The 18,973-nt window shown below is 38.7% G+C and overlaps 1 protein-coding gene across 5 annotated transcripts in view; it reads right to left on the bottom strand.

The window, feature by feature from the left end:
- The window catches only part of GPD2 (glycerol-3-phosphate dehydrogenase 2), a 60,464-nt gene that overhangs the window by 19,823 nt on the left and 21,668 nt on the right, over window positions 1-18,973 (bottom strand). For all 5 annotated transcript variants that reach the window (XR_010832152.1, XM_013193657.3, XM_066999037.1 and 2 more), the window contains exons 4-6: window positions 16,122-16,246; window positions 15,011-15,108; window positions 13,811-13,974 (exon numbers count right to left, since the gene is read on the bottom strand). Coding sequence is in view for 4 of the 5 variants with exons in the window: in XM_013193657.3 (XP_013049111.1) it covers window positions 13,811-13,974; window positions 15,011-15,108; window positions 16,122-16,246 (387 nt within the window). In the remaining variant the exon portion in view is untranslated. The remainder of the gene's footprint in view (window positions 1-13,810; window positions 13,975-15,010; window positions 15,109-16,121; window positions 16,247-18,973) is intronic.

The raw sequence follows: 18,973 nt of genomic DNA, 5'->3' as shown, positions 1-18,973 counted from the left end.
GTCCAGGATGCTGGCTAGAAAGAATTACTATACATTAAAGGGGCCAGGTTCTGTGTGTCCTGAATAATTAATTTACAGAAGGGCTAAGCTTCCTGAGATACGGTTCACTTACCCACATGTTTGGACCAGTTCTATCAAAGATAATACTGGTAAAGTGATGAATTTGTAATAGATATTGTTGTTGATTTATGTTGCCAGCATTCCAAATGTTTAGTACAAATGGTTTATGCAAAGTTTGGTCCTTCTGATTCTGCCTGTGCATCTTGAACCACCGTGCAAATAATCTGTTTGTAACTAAAAGGGCAAAGTTATAAAGATGGGATCAATGGCCTCGAAGGTGCCACCTCCCCTCTCCAAAGTTCTCATTCTAACCCAGCTCAGACAGTACAGCACCACCAGTCTTCAATCACAAGAAAAGTTACGCGAAGTGAACAGAAACAGTAATATGATAAAGCACCGATGAAGAAACAAACAGTAACTCCAATTCAGCGCCGCAAACAATGCCCAGAATAAACTGCAGAAAAGAACAGCAAAACAGCTTAGCGAGATGTCAAGAAAAGTTGCAGATGCTCCATCACAGCAGATGTATAAGACTAAACAACCATCTGTCAGAAGTGGCAGGCAAATCATTAAACAAATGCATCAACATTTATGCTGCAGCAGTGTCAGGGAAAGAATGAAGTGACCTTACGAGGTCTCTCAAAACTTTGCGTTTTAACGAAGGGTGGAGAATGTACACTCATACACAAAGGGAGCAGAGCACTAGATGGAAAGAAGACAAAGAACAGCAACAAGCTGCATTACAGTAGCTGCTTTTATAGTACAGCAGAACACAGCACACCCAGAAAACTCTTCTACCCCAGGGTCAAAGGCTTTCAGAAGTGCAGTGATCTGGAAACATCCCCCTTCACTCTGGTGCTTGATTTGGGGGGCTGCCTGGCCTATGGGATGCTGCAGCTCTAGGCAGCGCAGAGCAAGAAATCCAGCTCAACAGAAACACTACCCTAGAAGAAGAGTGCCATCTATGTACGAATGAAACCCTGAAGGACCTGTTTCATGCAGCAGAATTTATTCTTTTATTTTAGAAGGGACTTAGGACCAAGAAGGCTTCCTCGGTTACTTTCTGAACCTTCATCGATTTGTTCTTGCCATCGGTACCTAACCTGGTAGCTGATACAAACAGGTTTTCCTCAGGGTGCTGCAGGGCGTAGATTGGCCCCACAGCAGCACAAGCTACAGCAACAGCTCGTAGTAGTTTTGTCCGTGGCAAGTCTTACTGTTCAAGTTCTGCAAGCTTGCCTCTTCACAGTTCCACAACTTGTTTGTCCAGACCAAAAGCAATCTGGAGAAGCCAGTCAGCAGAATAAGTGATGTGAAAACAGGTGTAATTTCAAAAAAAGAACAAGCAATTAATAATTCATAATTGCTTGTTAAGCCTAAAATCTAGGAGTTACGCAGCGTTTTGCCCAACTCCTTATTCTCAGCATCAGAGCGAGCTAAGGAGATTATGCTCAGTGCATTGCACAATTTGGACCACTCTTCAAGGCAGCATTTGCATGCTCCTCATCCATTTTCCCCTCATCATTATTCTGATGCAAGAACCCCCTTGCTATTATTCAATTCTCAGCTGTCCAAAAGGAACTCTGAGTGCCAATGTAATGTATTTGCAGGAAGAGGACTGAGAAATAACCAGTTCCTGATTAACTATGCATCTAGAAAAACCAGCTGGCTTCAGACCGAGGTAACCTATGGTGCAGAGTCCTGGAGTATTTCAGGGTACAAGCAGAGATCTATGGGGGTCTAGATTTGAAAGGAATGAGGAGTGACTTAACCAGCTCAAAAATATATCATCTGTGGAGAACAATACCTCAGTTCGGTAAGATGGGGTCACAGTACAATAGCTTTTCTACTCAGCAAGATTTTCTTTTGTTGTTTTGAAGGGTTTTTGGTCTTTTTTTTTTTTTAAGGGCCCTTCAACTCACATGCACACATTTTCCCCCCAAGCAATGACATTAAAACCCTGTACTTCCTATACAGTTATCTTTTTCTTGAAATCTGAAGTGGTTGCTGTTCCTCCATGCAAAGCAGCTATCATAAAATCGTAAAGGTATTGTAGCCAGATTAGTTCTCACTATAGTACCAGTCATTGTTGACAAAAAATTTCTCACTGATTAAAGTAAACTAGCATGACTGAAAATAGCTAGGTTTGAAATAGTAAGCATTCCCAATTCCAAACGGGCTGGAATGTGTTCTGGTACTTCAACGATCCTTATCACTCTAGAGAGAAAGAGCTAGAGAGAGGACAAAAAGAAAAGCAAAAATTCTGCATCCCAATCATTTTTTTTTTAACTTTATTTTTTTTTATTTTTATTTTTTAGTTACATGCCAAAGATTCAGGTCCTCCAGAACTAAGATAAAAGCCTCTAAGCTTAGCTTTACATGCCTGTTCTGGAGAAAGTTTTCTTGACACTAGAGCTTCTACCACGTTCAGAAAGTGACCAGGAAACTCAAGGTGTAGTTGTATGATAAACGGCAAGGTAACCAAAGGCTCCTGTGCAAGGTTCTGTATTATCTACTTAAGATGGCTTTGCATCCGTTGTCCTTCACATCAGTCACTGGTGCTCCAAAGCAAAATGGAAAACAAATAATTCCCCTTGCTCACCCTTTTGTTAAACCATGGGTTTCTTCCAAACGTTGCGATAAAACAAGAAGTTGCTTTACAATAACAGAACAGCTACAGCCAATTAATTTGGGATTCTTTCCCACAGTAAGTTAGCTGCTGAAGACCTCATAACTAACCTAAGGGCGATACAGTCAATTTATAATTACAAGATGCACCACCAACAGATGTTTGCAAACACCCTGTCCCAGACAGGTAAGCGCTGTCTCAGTGCTGCTGCTCGAGGGCTCATTTTATAGGTACTTTGTTGTATTCCTGCCAGTTGTGGTCAGCTGGATGCATCTCAAGGTGATGCAAATGGCAGCCATACCTCAGCAGCTTTGGAACAAACGTCTAAGAGCCAACTGCTGGAACATGCCGAGTTTTCTTCGTAACTCCTCCCAAGGTATCGCTCAAAAATAAGAGCGTGCTTAAATCCACTGAATTACTTCTACTAGGAAAAACTGAAAGAACCACCTCTCATTATTTACTGTTGTCATCTGCTCATTGTATAACAAAACTGAACTTATCACAATTTTTGCTAAGGGTAGCCAACGTTGCTGTTACCAATACTCTGGCCTAATTGCTTTCATTAAAGTGACACCAAATCCCTCTTAAAAAGGAAAACACCTTATTCTTAGAAGGCATGCTATTGAAGACATTTAGTGCCTGAAGACATTTTGTCAATGTGTTCCACATAATTTTAAGATCAGTGATGCCATTTGGTTTATAATTTTTCAGTAATTTAGGAAATTTCTATTTTCATTCCTTCGTAGCAAAGGCTGCATTTCTTCAAATAAGAACAGACAATGCTTCCGTTGGCACTGAAAGAATCCTCCTACAGAGTGCACATAGTGTACATTCAATTTTATTTTTATCAATGCTGAACCACAGCCAGTAGTGGTAACAAAGCCCACAGACTGTAGAAATTTGTCTATGACTGATTCAGTCGTATTGTGTGAAAACCACCATATTAATAAGGCATTCCGGTAGTTCTGGTATATTCTGTACTGTGTCACTCTGACACCTATTACTTTTATATCAGCTCCTGCTCTCTCCTATGCAACTCTATTCAGTTGAAAATAAACACTCAGTAGCCAGTGACTGAGAGGCTGGAACCTCTGTTAATCCTACCAGTAACATTATATTCATACTAACTTTTTTAAGCTAAGAACCAACACTTTGTTATTGAATACAGCTGCTGCATGACAATTACTGATGTAACAACACACACAGACACTGCAACAACTGCCCCAAACACGTTTTGTGAAAAGACATACTGCAACTATGCTGTTCCAGTAGAAACCAAACTTCTTGGTTTAAGGAACAGGCTAGTCCCTGCAAGGGACATGAAAGCCTTCTCACCTTTTCTCAATTTAGTCTTTTCTATTTAGGCATATCTAGTTATTGCTGTGGACATCGAGCTTAATGTAGAGTTGGAAATTAGCCATGCAAGAAGTTACATGACAATCTTGATGAACTTTCTCAAGAGGACACATCTTCCCATAGAAACACCTACCAGGCTTCTTTAGAAAGGAAAAAGGCATTAAAAGAAGCATTTGCATGAGAGAACTAAGACCACGGTATAGCCACAACTTTGTATCTCCACATAAAGATATCATTTGTTTTCTGTTCTTTTAAAAACCTTCTGGGATAATAGCAAGCTAAATGCTTGCATGTTACTCCCCTACTGTTATCACTGAGCTCTACTTACTTGAACAAAATACTTAGCCTGCAACTCACAAGGTAGCCCCCTGGATTTAGAACATACCCAAAAAACCATCATCTACATCAAGATGGGATATTGCTGGATCATCAAAACATTAATGTCCATTGTCCCTCAAAGCACTGATGTTCTAAAAGCCATTTGAAAAGTATACTTGTGTTCCTATACATTATACTCCTACATCAACATTGCATGAGATAACTGCATTCATATAGGAAAGAAAAACAGTGCATGAAATCAAATAACATGTTTTATGTGCATAAAAGTGTTCTTTCTTTTTTTATATATACAAACCTTACCAAACCTTACTAAACGTAAGGGGACAAAACCTTATTAAACGTAAGGCTGATTTATAGTTATAGATCAATGTACATATCTAAGATATCAGGGCTGCTTGCATCCACCAATTTTTAAATAGAAAGTGCTTAATTACATGAACAGTTTTATTACAAGCATTAAAACAGGAACTCAACATCTGTTGTAGATACTGAAACCAGTTATTTCCAAGTTTAGGTATTGTGAATCAGCTGGAATGACTCAAAGATTGTTCCAGACTTCTTTCAGAAAGAACACAGTAAGTTCTTTTCACCAAAACTACGTAGAATAAGCTGATATGTTAACATCAAATTTGACTCATGAGTCAAGTAATTAAAGATGCCCTCAGATCCAAACTATTTCTCAACTCTGAATCACATGAAACTTAAGCCAGGTCAAACATTTATCAGAAACTAACAGACTTTCTAGGATACATAGCATACATGCATTTGTTCTTGGACTGCTTTAGAGGGAAGAGCATTCTGACTCAGTTAAATCAGTTCCATCAACACCCACATCTAACACAGCAATATCATGCCAGACTGCTAATACTTCTTACACAAATCATGTATAATTTGTATTCTGCTTTCCACTTAGTTATCCATGCTGCTGAAATATGTCCTAACCAAGTAGGAAAGATGATACACATTTAGCTATGTATTTTGCACTGGAGGAAAAAAAGATATATGACATTATTTTAATTATTGAAGATCTAACCAAAGATGCATACATTTGTCGGCTCTAACTCCACAGCAGCATTAATAGAAAGGAAAGCCTTGAGTTTGGCATTTGCACAGGTAAATTTATTCAAATAGATTCAAATTCAGATTTGTATCGAGTTTTTAAATACTACACTAACAGTCATTTAAGTAAGTTCTTGCTTCCTCCATTTAGCACCAACTTAAACCACAAAAAAATAGAATTCCCCAATCCTACTAGTGATGGAGGAATAGAAGGAACTATTAGCATCCAACTTCTGGGTTCCACTCCTCAGAGGCATGGAGACAGAATGCCCATTCATTAATGAAGGCTACCTTTACTAAACCTTAACACACCGCCTGAGAGCACACAGCAAAGACCGCCTAAGGTGGGCTATAAGCATTATTTTACAAGACAAGCTCAGAGAAATAAAATTCACAATTTTCATAAGGCAAAATTAAAGGAACAAAGAAAGCTGTAACCAAGAAAATTGTATATATGGATAAAAACAAAACAGGATCACAGTGAAGGTTAGGAAATTGAAGTACATGACATTCCAACTTATGTACAGATATAAGCAATGGAATACATAAAAACAGAAGGCCCAAAAAAGCTTTAAAAATAAAAATCACACACCACCACCCTGAGAACATTCATCTATTCAACTGTACTATCATGGTATGGTACAGAAGCTAAAACTTGAATTGAAACTAAGGTATCAGCACACAAAAACAAGGCACGGTATCTAGGCGTACTAGGCAAGAGAAAATTTGAAATTGTTGTGCTGCTGCTTTATGACTATGTTCCTTCCCACTTCTTTTGTATCAGCCTTCAACTTGTCACTGCAATCATATTGCGGTGTCAGTGTAAGTAAAAGCACAGTGTTAAAATGAAACTAAACATTGTCACTGTCAGTTTGTGGAAACCGTGCTGAAGTGTCACAGTGAACAACCGTCAGGGCAGGTCTTCTGCCTGGCATGGTGGTGTGGCCGCAGCAACGCCAAGATGCCAGCACAGCGTGTTGCCTGTCGACACAGTGCGAGACCCAGCTAAGGCTTGCACTGCACGAGGTAACAGCTTAGGTTGGAGGCAAGCTTAAATTAGAGGCAACTTCTACTTTGCTCGCCACAGCTGCTATTTTTTAGGCGTGAACCAACTCCAGACTAATTAGCTAGTTATGCACATGCTGTTTTCATAGGACAGACAGCCACCACTGCTGCATGACCCAAGAGAAACCTTCCAAGGGAACGGGAAGTTGAGGAGACCCCCAAACTGTGGGGACAGGGCCTGCAGTGCGCCATGGGGCTGGGCCGACATATGCAGGGTGGCCGTGAGGCGTGGGGCACCTATGGCCGCCCCACCGCCTCCACAGGCTCCGGTGCCTTTGGCCTACACAAGCTGCCACCAGCACGAGGATGAGGAGCGCTGAACGGCGCGCTGTCCCACGTGCGGACAGCTCGCTCGCAGCCTCATGGCCCTCCAAGCCAGGGCAAGAGCAGGTCCCGTGCCCCCCACGAGCCTGGGCTGGCTCCTTCTCCTCAGCGGGACGGAAACACATCCGCACATGGAGCGTCTCACACGAGGTGCAGCATCACGGGAACCACACCATCGATTTTCCCTCAACATACATATAATCCTGGCTACAATATGGAACAGAGTACATATTAACTAACGACCTACTATTAAGTTCACATAAAACGCACACATAAATTACAGCAGAGTTACATGCTTCGACGGAGTCTTCCCTCTAAAAGCCACAGCACACTGGGGAATACTAAGGTGTTTGTGGCACAATGTGCAAATAATGTCATTTTGCTCAGGAATAATCTTAAATCTTTTAGGTAAGATGATCTGAAGAATTATTCCCCATTCACTTCTTAAGGGACACAAAAATCATCCTTTGCTTATACGAGTATTAAAAAAAAGAAAGAGGCATAGAATTCACTAGAATATTCATCACTTCCACCCTTAAACCCACAGCGTACAAACAGATGAATCCAGCAAGTCAGAGAGCAAAGCCAATTTAATCTGTGGCTCCCCTGAGGTAAATGTAGTTCACAGTCCTGCCCCCACCCCAACCTCAGCCATAATCCCTGGTTCCTGGAGGTAAGAAAGCACTGGAGTGAGGAAAATTCTGCAGCGGGATATAATGATCCAAAATGACAGGGACAATAATGACAATGAATTTCATGTCTCCCAGTCATGAGCTGGGGATGCTTGACTGGGCTGACTTACACAATTAAATTGTTACAGGTACAGCAGGAGATGCAGTTATCATCTGCATGCTTTTGGGAATGACGCCTCCGGAAAAAAAAAAGTGCTCTGGAATGCTCAGCCTTTTGTTGTGAGCAAAATACCGCTCCCGTAGGTACAGCCGTACCTTTTGACAGAGGAAAACTGGGTTAAAGATGCGAGCCATTTTAAGCTATTGATTTTATTCCTTTTGAAAACGATAGAACAGGCTCTGATGGATAAAGCACTACATGATTCAAGTCACCTTGCATGGAGATGCAAGGCAAGTAAACAGAGACTCAGCTGATTTTATCAGAGAATTCAGAAGTACTGTTTATGACAGATTACCTTCCCCGCTAATATTTATACTAACGTCAGTAAAGAAAAATACCATTGCTTCTATAGGTTCAGCCAAAGACTTGCATTTCATTTTGCATGTATTCCACTAGAGGCAGCCAGTATTAGCTTTACAAGCTCTCTCATAGCAGGCTGCTGATTTTCTTCAGGATTTCACATACAACTCTATTATATATAACATGGGACAAAATCTATTTGAAAATAACTGGATACGGAGAATACAGAGTCTTTTCCAGGTTGTACCTACAGTTAGTGTGCCTGCAAGGCTTCTCTCATTCATCTAGTTTCAATTTTGAAATACCAAGAAATATGGTTAGTGGTGTATTTCACCTATAGAAAAATCTTTTTAGTGACAAACTGTCAGAGAGTTTTTGTATCCAGGGAAGGAAAAAAAGTCACGCAGTTGTCTGCATCTATAATAGGGTAATACCCCTATTACAGCTCATAACATTCTCAAAATATTAATTTGTCAAATATGAATTATAAAGCTATAACATTTCATAATTCAGGACACACAAATACTAGGAAAATAGCTACAAGATCCTAAATAAAAAAAAGCATTTATTCCATTTTTGACAGTTTAATGAATGCTCTACTCTTTTGCATTGATTTTTGTGTCCGTGTGTGTATGTGTGTGCGTGCACGGATGTGTGCCTGGGAAGGATTTCTCATGGGGTTTGCTGTAAACAAGGAAAGCTAAATCCTCTGCCAAAGCTTCTCTTTTCTATCTTTAAATAACCTTCATATTAAAATATTTAAGGAGAGAATAAGCACCGAGAATGCATGAATACAAAGAAGAGCTACTTACATTCCAGTAAGTATACTGGAAATTTGTAAAACAAGACATTAAGCAATCAAATACCTTGATGTGGCCAAACAGTGACAGAAGTAGTATATGCTAATTCCTGTTTTCAGAAAGTAACAGCAAATTCAAAGAGCAGAGTCAACGAAACCCTGAAATCTTAAATTCATGACTGACTCAAGAGCACAAATTTTCTTTACATACCTAAAGGCTCATCTTGAAAGACAAAATATGTAAACAAAAAAGTCTGCAAGCACCTAAAGATAGAAGATGTGCCACTTAGAATATCTAAGCACTTTAAATATTCTGGACAGTTGCATTTCTACTTTAATGTATTCCCTAGTTTTTAACATAGGAACTATGTATGATTTAAATGGAGATTAATTCTTCCCATTTAAAATGCTTTAAAATAATTCTGCGTATGATCTTGAAATCTCAGCCCCGTTCTGCACAGTGCTGCTTTTCCAATTTTCCTTGAGCTACATAAATGAAACTGACAGATCACTGCTCAGATAGCAGCCACATTCTTCCCCCAAAATGTTGCCTTTTTGCTATTCAGGAGTATCCTAATACCAACAAATGCTAAATTAAGTCTGACATGTACCCCTAAGAAACAAACTTGTAAGTTGTGGCTTCAAAGAAAACCTTGAATAAATAGGACACATTGTGTACACCCAGGCTAACATCCAACATATGCTTTAGTTTCCTGATGCTGAGACAGAGCAAGAATAGCCTCTGGTAAAGTCTGATTTGCTATTGCTGGTACTTCCAACATTTATAATGCATCATCTTTTTTTTTTTGCCTGTAAAAACAATTTTTAAAATGTAATTAAGATGACCACAGCAATGTTTCAGAACACAAAATTTCCATGAATAATGGATCATTTGACATGCCACTAGTTTGATCAACAATTACAAAACAAAACAAGAGCATTTCTGATCTTTCCTTTGACAAAAGAACATTGCAACCAATATGTGTATTGCTGGACAGGTGGTTTTATCCAGTTGAAAAGTAACCTACATAATGAGCATTTTAAATTCTTCCCTTTGGTGGCGGTGGCAGCAATCAACATGCCCAACAGTGAGATTCTGCTAGTAGAAGTTATTTAGAACTACAAAAAAAATAGAAGTATGAGAGAGACAGGAATAGAGAAAAAAATAAGGAAGCTGCATTTCTACAACAGCTAAGACAGTGTTCTTAAAAGACTAGTTTATCTACTCATTACATGGCAAAGACAGGGAAAGGATGGACAGAGAAGAAAGATGACCTGTTCTAAGATTCAAATATTCTGATTTTTTTTTTTTTTTGCTATTACTTAATGCTCTAGTTTATGACTATTTCTGGTAAAAACTAAAAGGAGTGTAATTCAACCTCATTTCCCCTTCTCCACTTTAAGTTCAAATCCTACTCCCTTTGTCCTCCATTCCTTTGGATTTAGAGTATGAAAGTGTATTGTTAAAATTCAAATCAGAAATTTACAATTTAATGTGCTTGCTGACACATGACTTAAAGCAGATCCACTGTTAACAGAACACAGGTTAATTGTTCAAGATAAATCAGTTAACATGCTATAATCCAATGTGAGCCCATCTACACTGCAGACCATAGACTGACCTATAGAAGAAATGCTACAGTGTACATCCATATACAAAATTTCATCCTGGAATGCAGGCACGTTAGAAATGTATACAACAGTCAGAAAGTTCTTATTCTGGACAACACGCAGCCTCAAAGTTGCATCACAAATTCAGAAGTGTGATACCTCAGCCTTTCAGAAACTTCTACACCATGAGCTTTTGAGGAGCTACGCATTTTGTCCTGTTTTTTAAACTGCAACGCAGTAATTCTCTAAATTCTACAGAAAAAAAATATATGAAGTAATAAGACTCTGGGCGACTACAGATAACAAAAGCAAAATAAGGCCAGTTATACTAGCATAAACGAGTTGTTTCCACTGGCAGCAAAACCTGAAGTCTGTTTTTGAGATCTCTCACCACATTAGTCTGAAGGTCTTGCTAGCATTGCAGCTGTTCCACTGAAGGGAAATTGTTAAGAGCCCGTCAGATACCTGTCTTTATTGAACTTGCACGAATAAACAGTGATTACACAATCCTCATGCTTCATAATTTGCCCTTCACTATTTGCACATTTCCATTGCTCCCCCTTTTTCCTTCTCCTTCTATTTTATACTTTGTTTTAAATACGCAGAATGTGGGTTTGTTTCCTATTGCTTGGGAATGCAAGAAAACCAGAGATATCCCGGTCTGAATGACTTTTGCATTGTATTGCTGCACAGATGTTTTCTACTAAAAGACCACATGGTATCTTAGTGATGAATTTTTAGATTTATTGCAACACTGTTTAAAACAATTATTCATCCAACAAACTTGAAGATCAACTTTAAGGTTATCTTGTAAATGCATATCCTTAGAATGCTGAAGTAGTAAATATCTATGATATATCCAAACCATCTATTTAATCAGAAAAAAACTTCAACAGATTATAGATTCCTAAGTTCTAATGCTCTTATGAGAAGTGTAATTACAGTTAAGAGAACCACTTCATTGTTCTTACATACTCCTGGGATCCCTTAACAGTCTAAGGGAAGGAATAGCTTATGATAATGAAAAACTAAACCTGAATTACTTCTATGCACGGTACTTACAGCAGCTCTTCTTACAGTACACAAAAGTTTTTGTTTCTTCAGTTTGGCACAGTTGAAGTACCACATAGCCCCACTAGAGGTTATTTAAAAAACAAGATTTGTTATTTACTCTGTGTCTTAAAGATAAAGAAGATAATTTTACTTCACCCTAAAGAAGGCAAGTCTATCCTTTTAATCTCACCTACTCCCTTCCCAGATAAGAACCTATACAAGCATCCAGGTCTGTTTTTACTCCGCTGGGCTCTGTATGATGTAGCTTACAATTACCAACATGCATGTTTGTCAGAAGCCACACAAATACTACCCAAGCCCAGTGTGTTTTAAGAATCCCTCCTACTTCTTCCTAGTAGAAAAGCCCTTATTGATAAACTGATGAATAGTATAAATGTAATTCTAAAAAGGGAAAAATACTACCTTTAAAATCAATTGTGTGAAGACCCTTCTGGCTTCTAAAAGGTCAAAAACTACATGTGCAGGTAAAAGCTAAGAACTGTTCCACTACTGAAGTAAGTCAGTGTTTTAAGCTATTTATTCTTTGGAGGAATTTGTCTTTTTCCTACTATCCTCAACACATTTGACTTTTTGATATTTTGATACTATCAAGGAAGTTTTACCAAAATTTTCTTTTTTGGAAAGTAAGTGGAAGAGAACTGGAGAAGGGGGAATAGAAATCCAATGCCAATGAAAACACTGCGAAACAGCATACAAGCCTGACACAAAATACTCTACCTGCCAGATATGTTAATATAATCAAGTGCATCAAGAAAGTTACAACAGTATACCCTGGTACTCCAACTTGAGCAGTGCTTTTCATCGTTTTTTTTTTTTCCTCTACAAAATTCAGTATTTAAGAACACTGATGTTCTGGCTGTTTGGGGATAAAACTAGCATAACATTACAATGTACTGAGATACTGCAATACGGATAACGCTCAAGACAGCTGTGCATAAACAAACTAATATCCTAGACAAGCAAAATTTCTAGGTAGCTATTTGTCAAGGAAGCCAACTAATTCCTCACCAATTTTGTTCACAGACTGTCTTGCGTATCTGTAGATTCTGAAGGGACAGAGATGGGGTTAAGGCACTCTCTTCTCAGAGGATCCACCAAGGCACCTGTTGCTACAAAACTTTCCTACAGACTTACCACTAGAGACTTGTTTCACAGAACAAGACAAAAAGGCTCATCTGTTCTTGCATTACAAAGATGAATTACAATCCTTCAAAACGCGGGGATGTGAATAAGTGTGAACACTTCTGAACATGAAAACTGCTGTTTCAAGACAACCGCAATAGTAAGTTCTATTAAGTCACCATTCTATTCTCAATGAACGTTGTAAGACTTGCAGAAAGCATTTATGTTCTCTCTCAGACACTGATTTTGTGTAAATACTATACACAAACATACTTTAATCTATTGTATCAGATAGTCTTAACTCAAGCTGGAAGCATTTTTCCTCTCATGATTTTATAATCTTTTCACTTGAAAGGGTTGCTATAAGACTCAAACGGTTTCTGTTCAAGTCTCTACTATTTGATTAGAACTACAATGAAAGCTCTTTTTGCAGACCAGAGAGATTTATTGCCAGTACAAAAAAATAATTCATCCAGACCTCATCCAACCCTGTGTAAGAACCACAACTGGGAGCCAGATCATCTAAATCTGGTTTTAAATTATTTTCAAACCAGAAGTATACAACAGTAAACCATTTGGCATTATTGGAATGACCACACTTGCCTGACGGACAATTCCTCAGAGTAAGTGTTCTGTCTGAGAAGAGTTCAGCCCAAACACTTGCAAGTACTGTTCTACATAACATGCTTTATACTAGGGTCATAACTGTATTTAAAACAAGGCAAAGCCCAAAGTAAACACAGGATTCTGAAACCTAACAATATATAGTTATTAACTGACTAAGAATAGTTTTTACAGTATAGTCATGAGGATTATTTAACTTCTTGGACAAAACAGGCTGAAGAATCAAGTACCACATGCGTAGAATATTTGCAGCAGAAAGAACCTGGCCTCTCCAACGCAGAGAAGTCATACACAGCTGGGTAGTTGTAGGGAATCACTAGAACACTAGGAGGCTTTCACATATCACTATACCCACTAGCCAAGAAAACAGATATATTCTCTTGCACACCCCATAAGTTATGGTAGTGAGCAATGTAAGCATCCATTTGACAGACAAATTCAGATGCAAATTGAATGCTTCAAGTTGTTGTTCTTCCCTTTGCAGAATCAGCATACCTGATATGTAGTTGCATATGGGTGTCATCCCACCAACCCCCCCACCCTCCCCACCCCAATACAGCTCAAAGTAATAATGAAAACACTGGAAGGGAACGTACCATCATAGTAGACAATAGCTCCAACAAGCTTATCTTTGCGTAGCATTGGAAAGAGCTCCAAGGCTCTTGACTTGCTGAGGACGTAACTGCTTTTCAGACACTGACTTCCTGCCACGAGGTCATACAGTTTTATTCCAACCCAGTAGTACGGCAATTGCCACCATCTGCAGGCAAAAAAGTTCCAATGAAGTGAAATAAAAAAATGCATGCATGCACTTATTGTTTTAATATAGAACACACTGAGTAACACAGTATGCTATATTACACTAGTTTTAGTTTTGTACTATCATACAAATTCACCATATCAAAATATAGTGAAAAAGTTATGATGTATTGTTCACTTTATTTTCAACTAATCTGCTCACTACAGTAAGTTAAGTACATTCAAGACTGTATTTATCCTAGAATTAAGGTCATAAATTGTTTTTCTACTTCAGTGTAAAATGAAAAAATAAAGCTTGGTTCTTCCTTCAAGACACAGCTTTTGGCAAGAGATGAAAGTCCTGAAACGCACATCTCAGTAACACCTCCTCCACAGACAAGATCAACTAAATACAGTCCACTGCAGACCTCCATGAGCTCCCCCTATTACAAGCCCCCTAAGACAGGAATAAGGCCACACATTAAGATTAATCAAAAACTCACTTTTACAAGTAGCCTGTTCTACTGAATAACTGTCCTTACAGATACAAGAACACCTAACACAAACCACTTAGTCTCTCATAAGATGATGAAATTGTTCTCTTAACAAGAAATTGTCACATATAGCAGAAGGCCAGCTTACTGCACCGACACTGGCAGTTGTTAGGACTACGCAGTACCTTGTAAAGAAAACTATGCTATAGCATGCATTGAAGACAAGGATGTACTGGAAAGAACAGTAAGTAATATTCTGGGATTTATGAGTTCACTCCAGCTGTGAACTCCTCTCCTTCACACTTATTGTAACAGTAAAAATGCACCACAGAGCTGAAGTCCAAGTGGTGCTACTGGGCAGCGGTGATAGCAGATTGGTGCCATAAGAGAATTTCCTCTACTGCAATACAGCAACATCTCACCTCCTGGAGGACAAAATTTGTGACAGGTTTAAAGACACGCTTGGAAAGAGACATCTGTAAACTTCTCTATGTAAATTTCTCTAGGGAAATACCTTGCTTGTCAGAAGAAATGGTGAAGGAGAGGTACAATAGCAGAACTTACTTGTAAACAGGTAGCATTATAGGCAAAGGAGCTGATAGGTGAGGAGCAATTTCAAGCAGATTTGCACGCTCCTGAAGTGCTTCTTTCACCATCCTGTACTGTAAAAGAGTGTATATGTGAATTTTAAGTTACCCAGTTTTGTCTCAACATGCAACATTTAATGGAAAACTGCTTACCAATGCAAATACGTAATTTTTACAGTTCTTTCAGGAACACACTACCATTTGCTGAAAGTTTCAAAAATTAATAAAAATATTTTCCAAACAAGTTGAGTACTGTCATTCTGGTATCTTGGCACATCAGTTGAACAATTTTTCATTTGAACACAAAGGCCAACAAGCTGTGTTACTGCTAACTATGAACTGGAAGCCATTAAGGAGGTTTAGAAAACATCCCAAGGTATTGCTTCTGTGCCGATTCCCACGATTAAATCCTGTACTGACTCTGAGTTGCAAATGCAGAAGTGTTCCTCTCCAAATCAATGCGTATCAATCAATATAAAGTTGTTCTTTGGGAGAAAAAGAAATGCTGATTTCTATAGCTAGATAACTGTATGCTTTTTTTTTTTACCCCAATTAGTCACCTTTTCTATCTAATGGTATCATGACCATTAAAATATATTTAGTTAGAGAGGTTTCAATAAGACGACAAATTCATTTCTCGAAACAAGAACATCGTGCTTCCACCAGACTAAGGCAACACAAAAATACATGCGCATTAACATACAATTGCTTATTTACCATATTTTCTTTATCCATTTTAAAAATCAAGACAATCCCCCTTCTCCCCCACTCCCCCAAATTCCTGTCTGGACAGGTAAGAAGCTCTTTTTATTCTCAAGCCAACCCTTTTTCTGCCCTCCCTTCCCAATATATACACACACAGTCTAAAAGGTACACCTATTAGATTGCCTATAAGTGAATTTATGCAGAGATGGCTGCACCAGTTTCCCTGTTCTGGAAAGTTCAGCTGGAGAATACATTTTCCTGTTTTGTACTGCACAGCCACTATACTCAGTCAAGTATTAAAAAATAAAGAGAAGTTGGATATAATTGGGATAGGGGAAGTGTCTACTAGCAATTTTTGCTTAACAACCAGCATAAACAATTACCTGCTCAAAATCCAACTTCATGATGGCCTTCTGAAGATATCTCACTCCACCATGGATCAATTTAGTACTCCTGCTGCTGGTCCCTGATGAGAAATCATCTCTTTCTAGAAGGGCTGTTTTTAGTCCTGTGTTACCAGAAAACCAAATTAACTTCTTAAATTACACAATTTGTATGTAATTCATTAAAGACACTTCTCTAGGGTAGAGACAATCACAAGAAAAATTACTCTGTACATGGATAAATTTGTATTCAAAGTGTAGTGCACTGTCTATATTGTAATGAAAAATTTTAGCCTTCTTCCTAAGGGAAAAGTCAAAACAGAACTTAAACAGAAGCACATTAAAACCTGGATATTTCACAATAGAAAGGCATTACAGTACATTATAGGGGCCATGCTCCCTCAAGCAAATTATAGTTTGTATTCATGGCAGGAACAGAATATTTTCATGAATACTCTTAACTCTTTGCAGCAGAGAGCTCTAAATCTATCACACCAATAATTCCAACAGCATACCAGCCAGGCAGACAACTGGCATCTTTGTCTTCTTTCTTCAGGTTTGCTTAAGAGGTGCCCTGTGATGGGCTCTCCTGGCACTGATGTGCTCACGCCCAAGGAAGAGCCCCCTGGATCAACGCTTTCAAGTCATCCCCACAATACCACTGTGAATCCTGGCACAACCATTATTTTGCTCCCCAAAGAGTTTCCTCAAGAAAGCTGTAGCACCCAAAACCAACCAAACCTTAATGCTATTCTACTGAAACAAGTGATTATGGATTGGAGGAAGACTTGAAAGGAAAAGCATGGTGAACTTCAACGGCAGTGGCAGGGCTCCAATGCAACCGTATTTGTTTAACAGACAAATAAAGAGGGAGGTTTTCCTTAACATAGACGATATTTAAGGTGTAACACATAGCTATGTAAATGTACCAGAACACCAGACACTACGTATATTGCACGTTGAAAACTTGCAACCACTTCTAATGAGACCATCATCAGCCACAGGGCTAAGATAAAACATGCTGTGTTCCACAGCTTTGCTGCATCCAAGCCAGACCAATCTTTCAGGTTTAAGACCATATTCAGCATTTCACCATAGGCAATCACTCCATTCAAAACCAACCACTTGTAGGACAGTGAAAAACTAAGTTTATCTGCAGCTTGCTATCTACTTACTACGACAGTGCTCATACAACAGACATCCTCCTTTTACACATTATATAGGCAAAGGGCACATACACAAAATGTTAGTTACTAGACAGTACAAAGCATTTCAGACACATACTCAAAATGCATGACACTGCCAGGTGCTGACAGTTTCACTAGCACAAAAAAGGGATAACCACATGGCTCAGAAACATTCATACGAGTCCGGAACACAGTGCTTTACCATGAACATTGAGCATTATAAGGCTTGTTCTAACACACAGAGTTTGCATGTTTGTGTCCCCAGTTACACCGAAGGACTGGAAAAAAGCTTTCTGTGGGTGAAGGCACGCTGCCTCATACAGCTATGACCCCCCACACCCCAGTACTGCCTGCAGTACATCCTGCATACGAAGAAAGTGCTGGTACCCTCGTCATGAAGGAGACTGGCATCAGGTTATTTGATGGAAGTTAAAAGAAAGGAAGAGAAAGGAAATGTGTGATTAACAGGTGCTTTCTAACGATAAGATACAGGCAACAGCCTGTATCTGGCACACAGCTACAGGACAGCCGTCGCTGACTCCCAGTATCCAGCATAAGTAAACCCAACTAAGAAAAGCACCACAGGACAAGAACATGGCAATCTTTCACTTACAAAACGTATGTAAACATATGTAGAAGGACAATCTGTTACAGAAATTAGCATAACAGACCCCCCTCCAGCACTGGAGGAATCTTAAAGTTAGGCAGGCAAGGCAAAAGGAAATTCAGCGATACTGTTTCTGAAACCAACAGCAACAACACAACTGTGATTCCCAGGGAGGAGAGCACTACCTGCATTAGAAGCTATCCCTCCGGTCCCTCCTTCACCGTCTTTGAGGATGCCTTCATATTTTTGGTTGTTGAAAGTAGATTTTAACATCTGTTGGTCTCCCAAAACTTATGTCCTTAAATTATTACTGGTAACTTCCAAAGATCAGAGTAATTTATTTTTGTCAAATGTAACAAAGATTAATGGATATAATCAGAAATAATTTGGTGAAGATATATCAAACACATGAAAAGCAAGATTTGTTGTTAAGTGAAGCAAACGGAATAAGAGAGCAAGTTCCATGAATGAACAGCAACAATACACAATTCATTACCAAATGCCTAGGAATATTTCACACTTCAGAATCTACTGATATGATCATAATATCTAGTCAAAGGATAAATATAGATTACCTGTAATATTTTCTGTTTACCTTTAAAACTGCATTTTCCACCACAATATAGCAAAGGCAGAAATTAAAAGATACCTTTTCATGTATTATTAAAAGGTAACTTGGTAATAAACTGAATTTGTATTCATCTCCCAATGATGAATTACTTACTGCTTAATCCATTTCAAAGCAATCACACCTTCTGGACAAGTGTTTTCTAATTCAGACTCCACATAACACTCCTGGAGTCAGGTGTTGCTTCTTACTTCTGACATAACTACATGTTAAGAACCTGAAGAATTTTATGACTATACACTACTTTTTGTACTGTATTCTTTCCCCACTTCAGTTCCAAGAACTGAAACAAGGTCAAAACACAGACACTAAAATAGTGATTGATTCCCTTTCATTGGCCAATTCCGCTAAAAAACAACAACAATGGATAGACAATATTCCAAGATAAGCTTTTCTCAAGTCTTTACACAGCTTTTTGAATAAAAATACA

Source organism: Anser cygnoides, chromosome 6, assembly GCF_040182565.1.
Source record: "Anser cygnoides isolate HZ-2024a breed goose chromosome 6, Taihu_goose_T2T_genome, whole genome shotgun sequence".
Taxonomy (NCBI): Eukaryota; Metazoa; Chordata; class Aves; order Anseriformes; family Anatidae; genus Anser; species Anser cygnoides.
The sequence above is the reverse complement of the archived record's forward strand: the minus strand, read 5'-3'. Positions and strand labels throughout refer to the sequence as shown.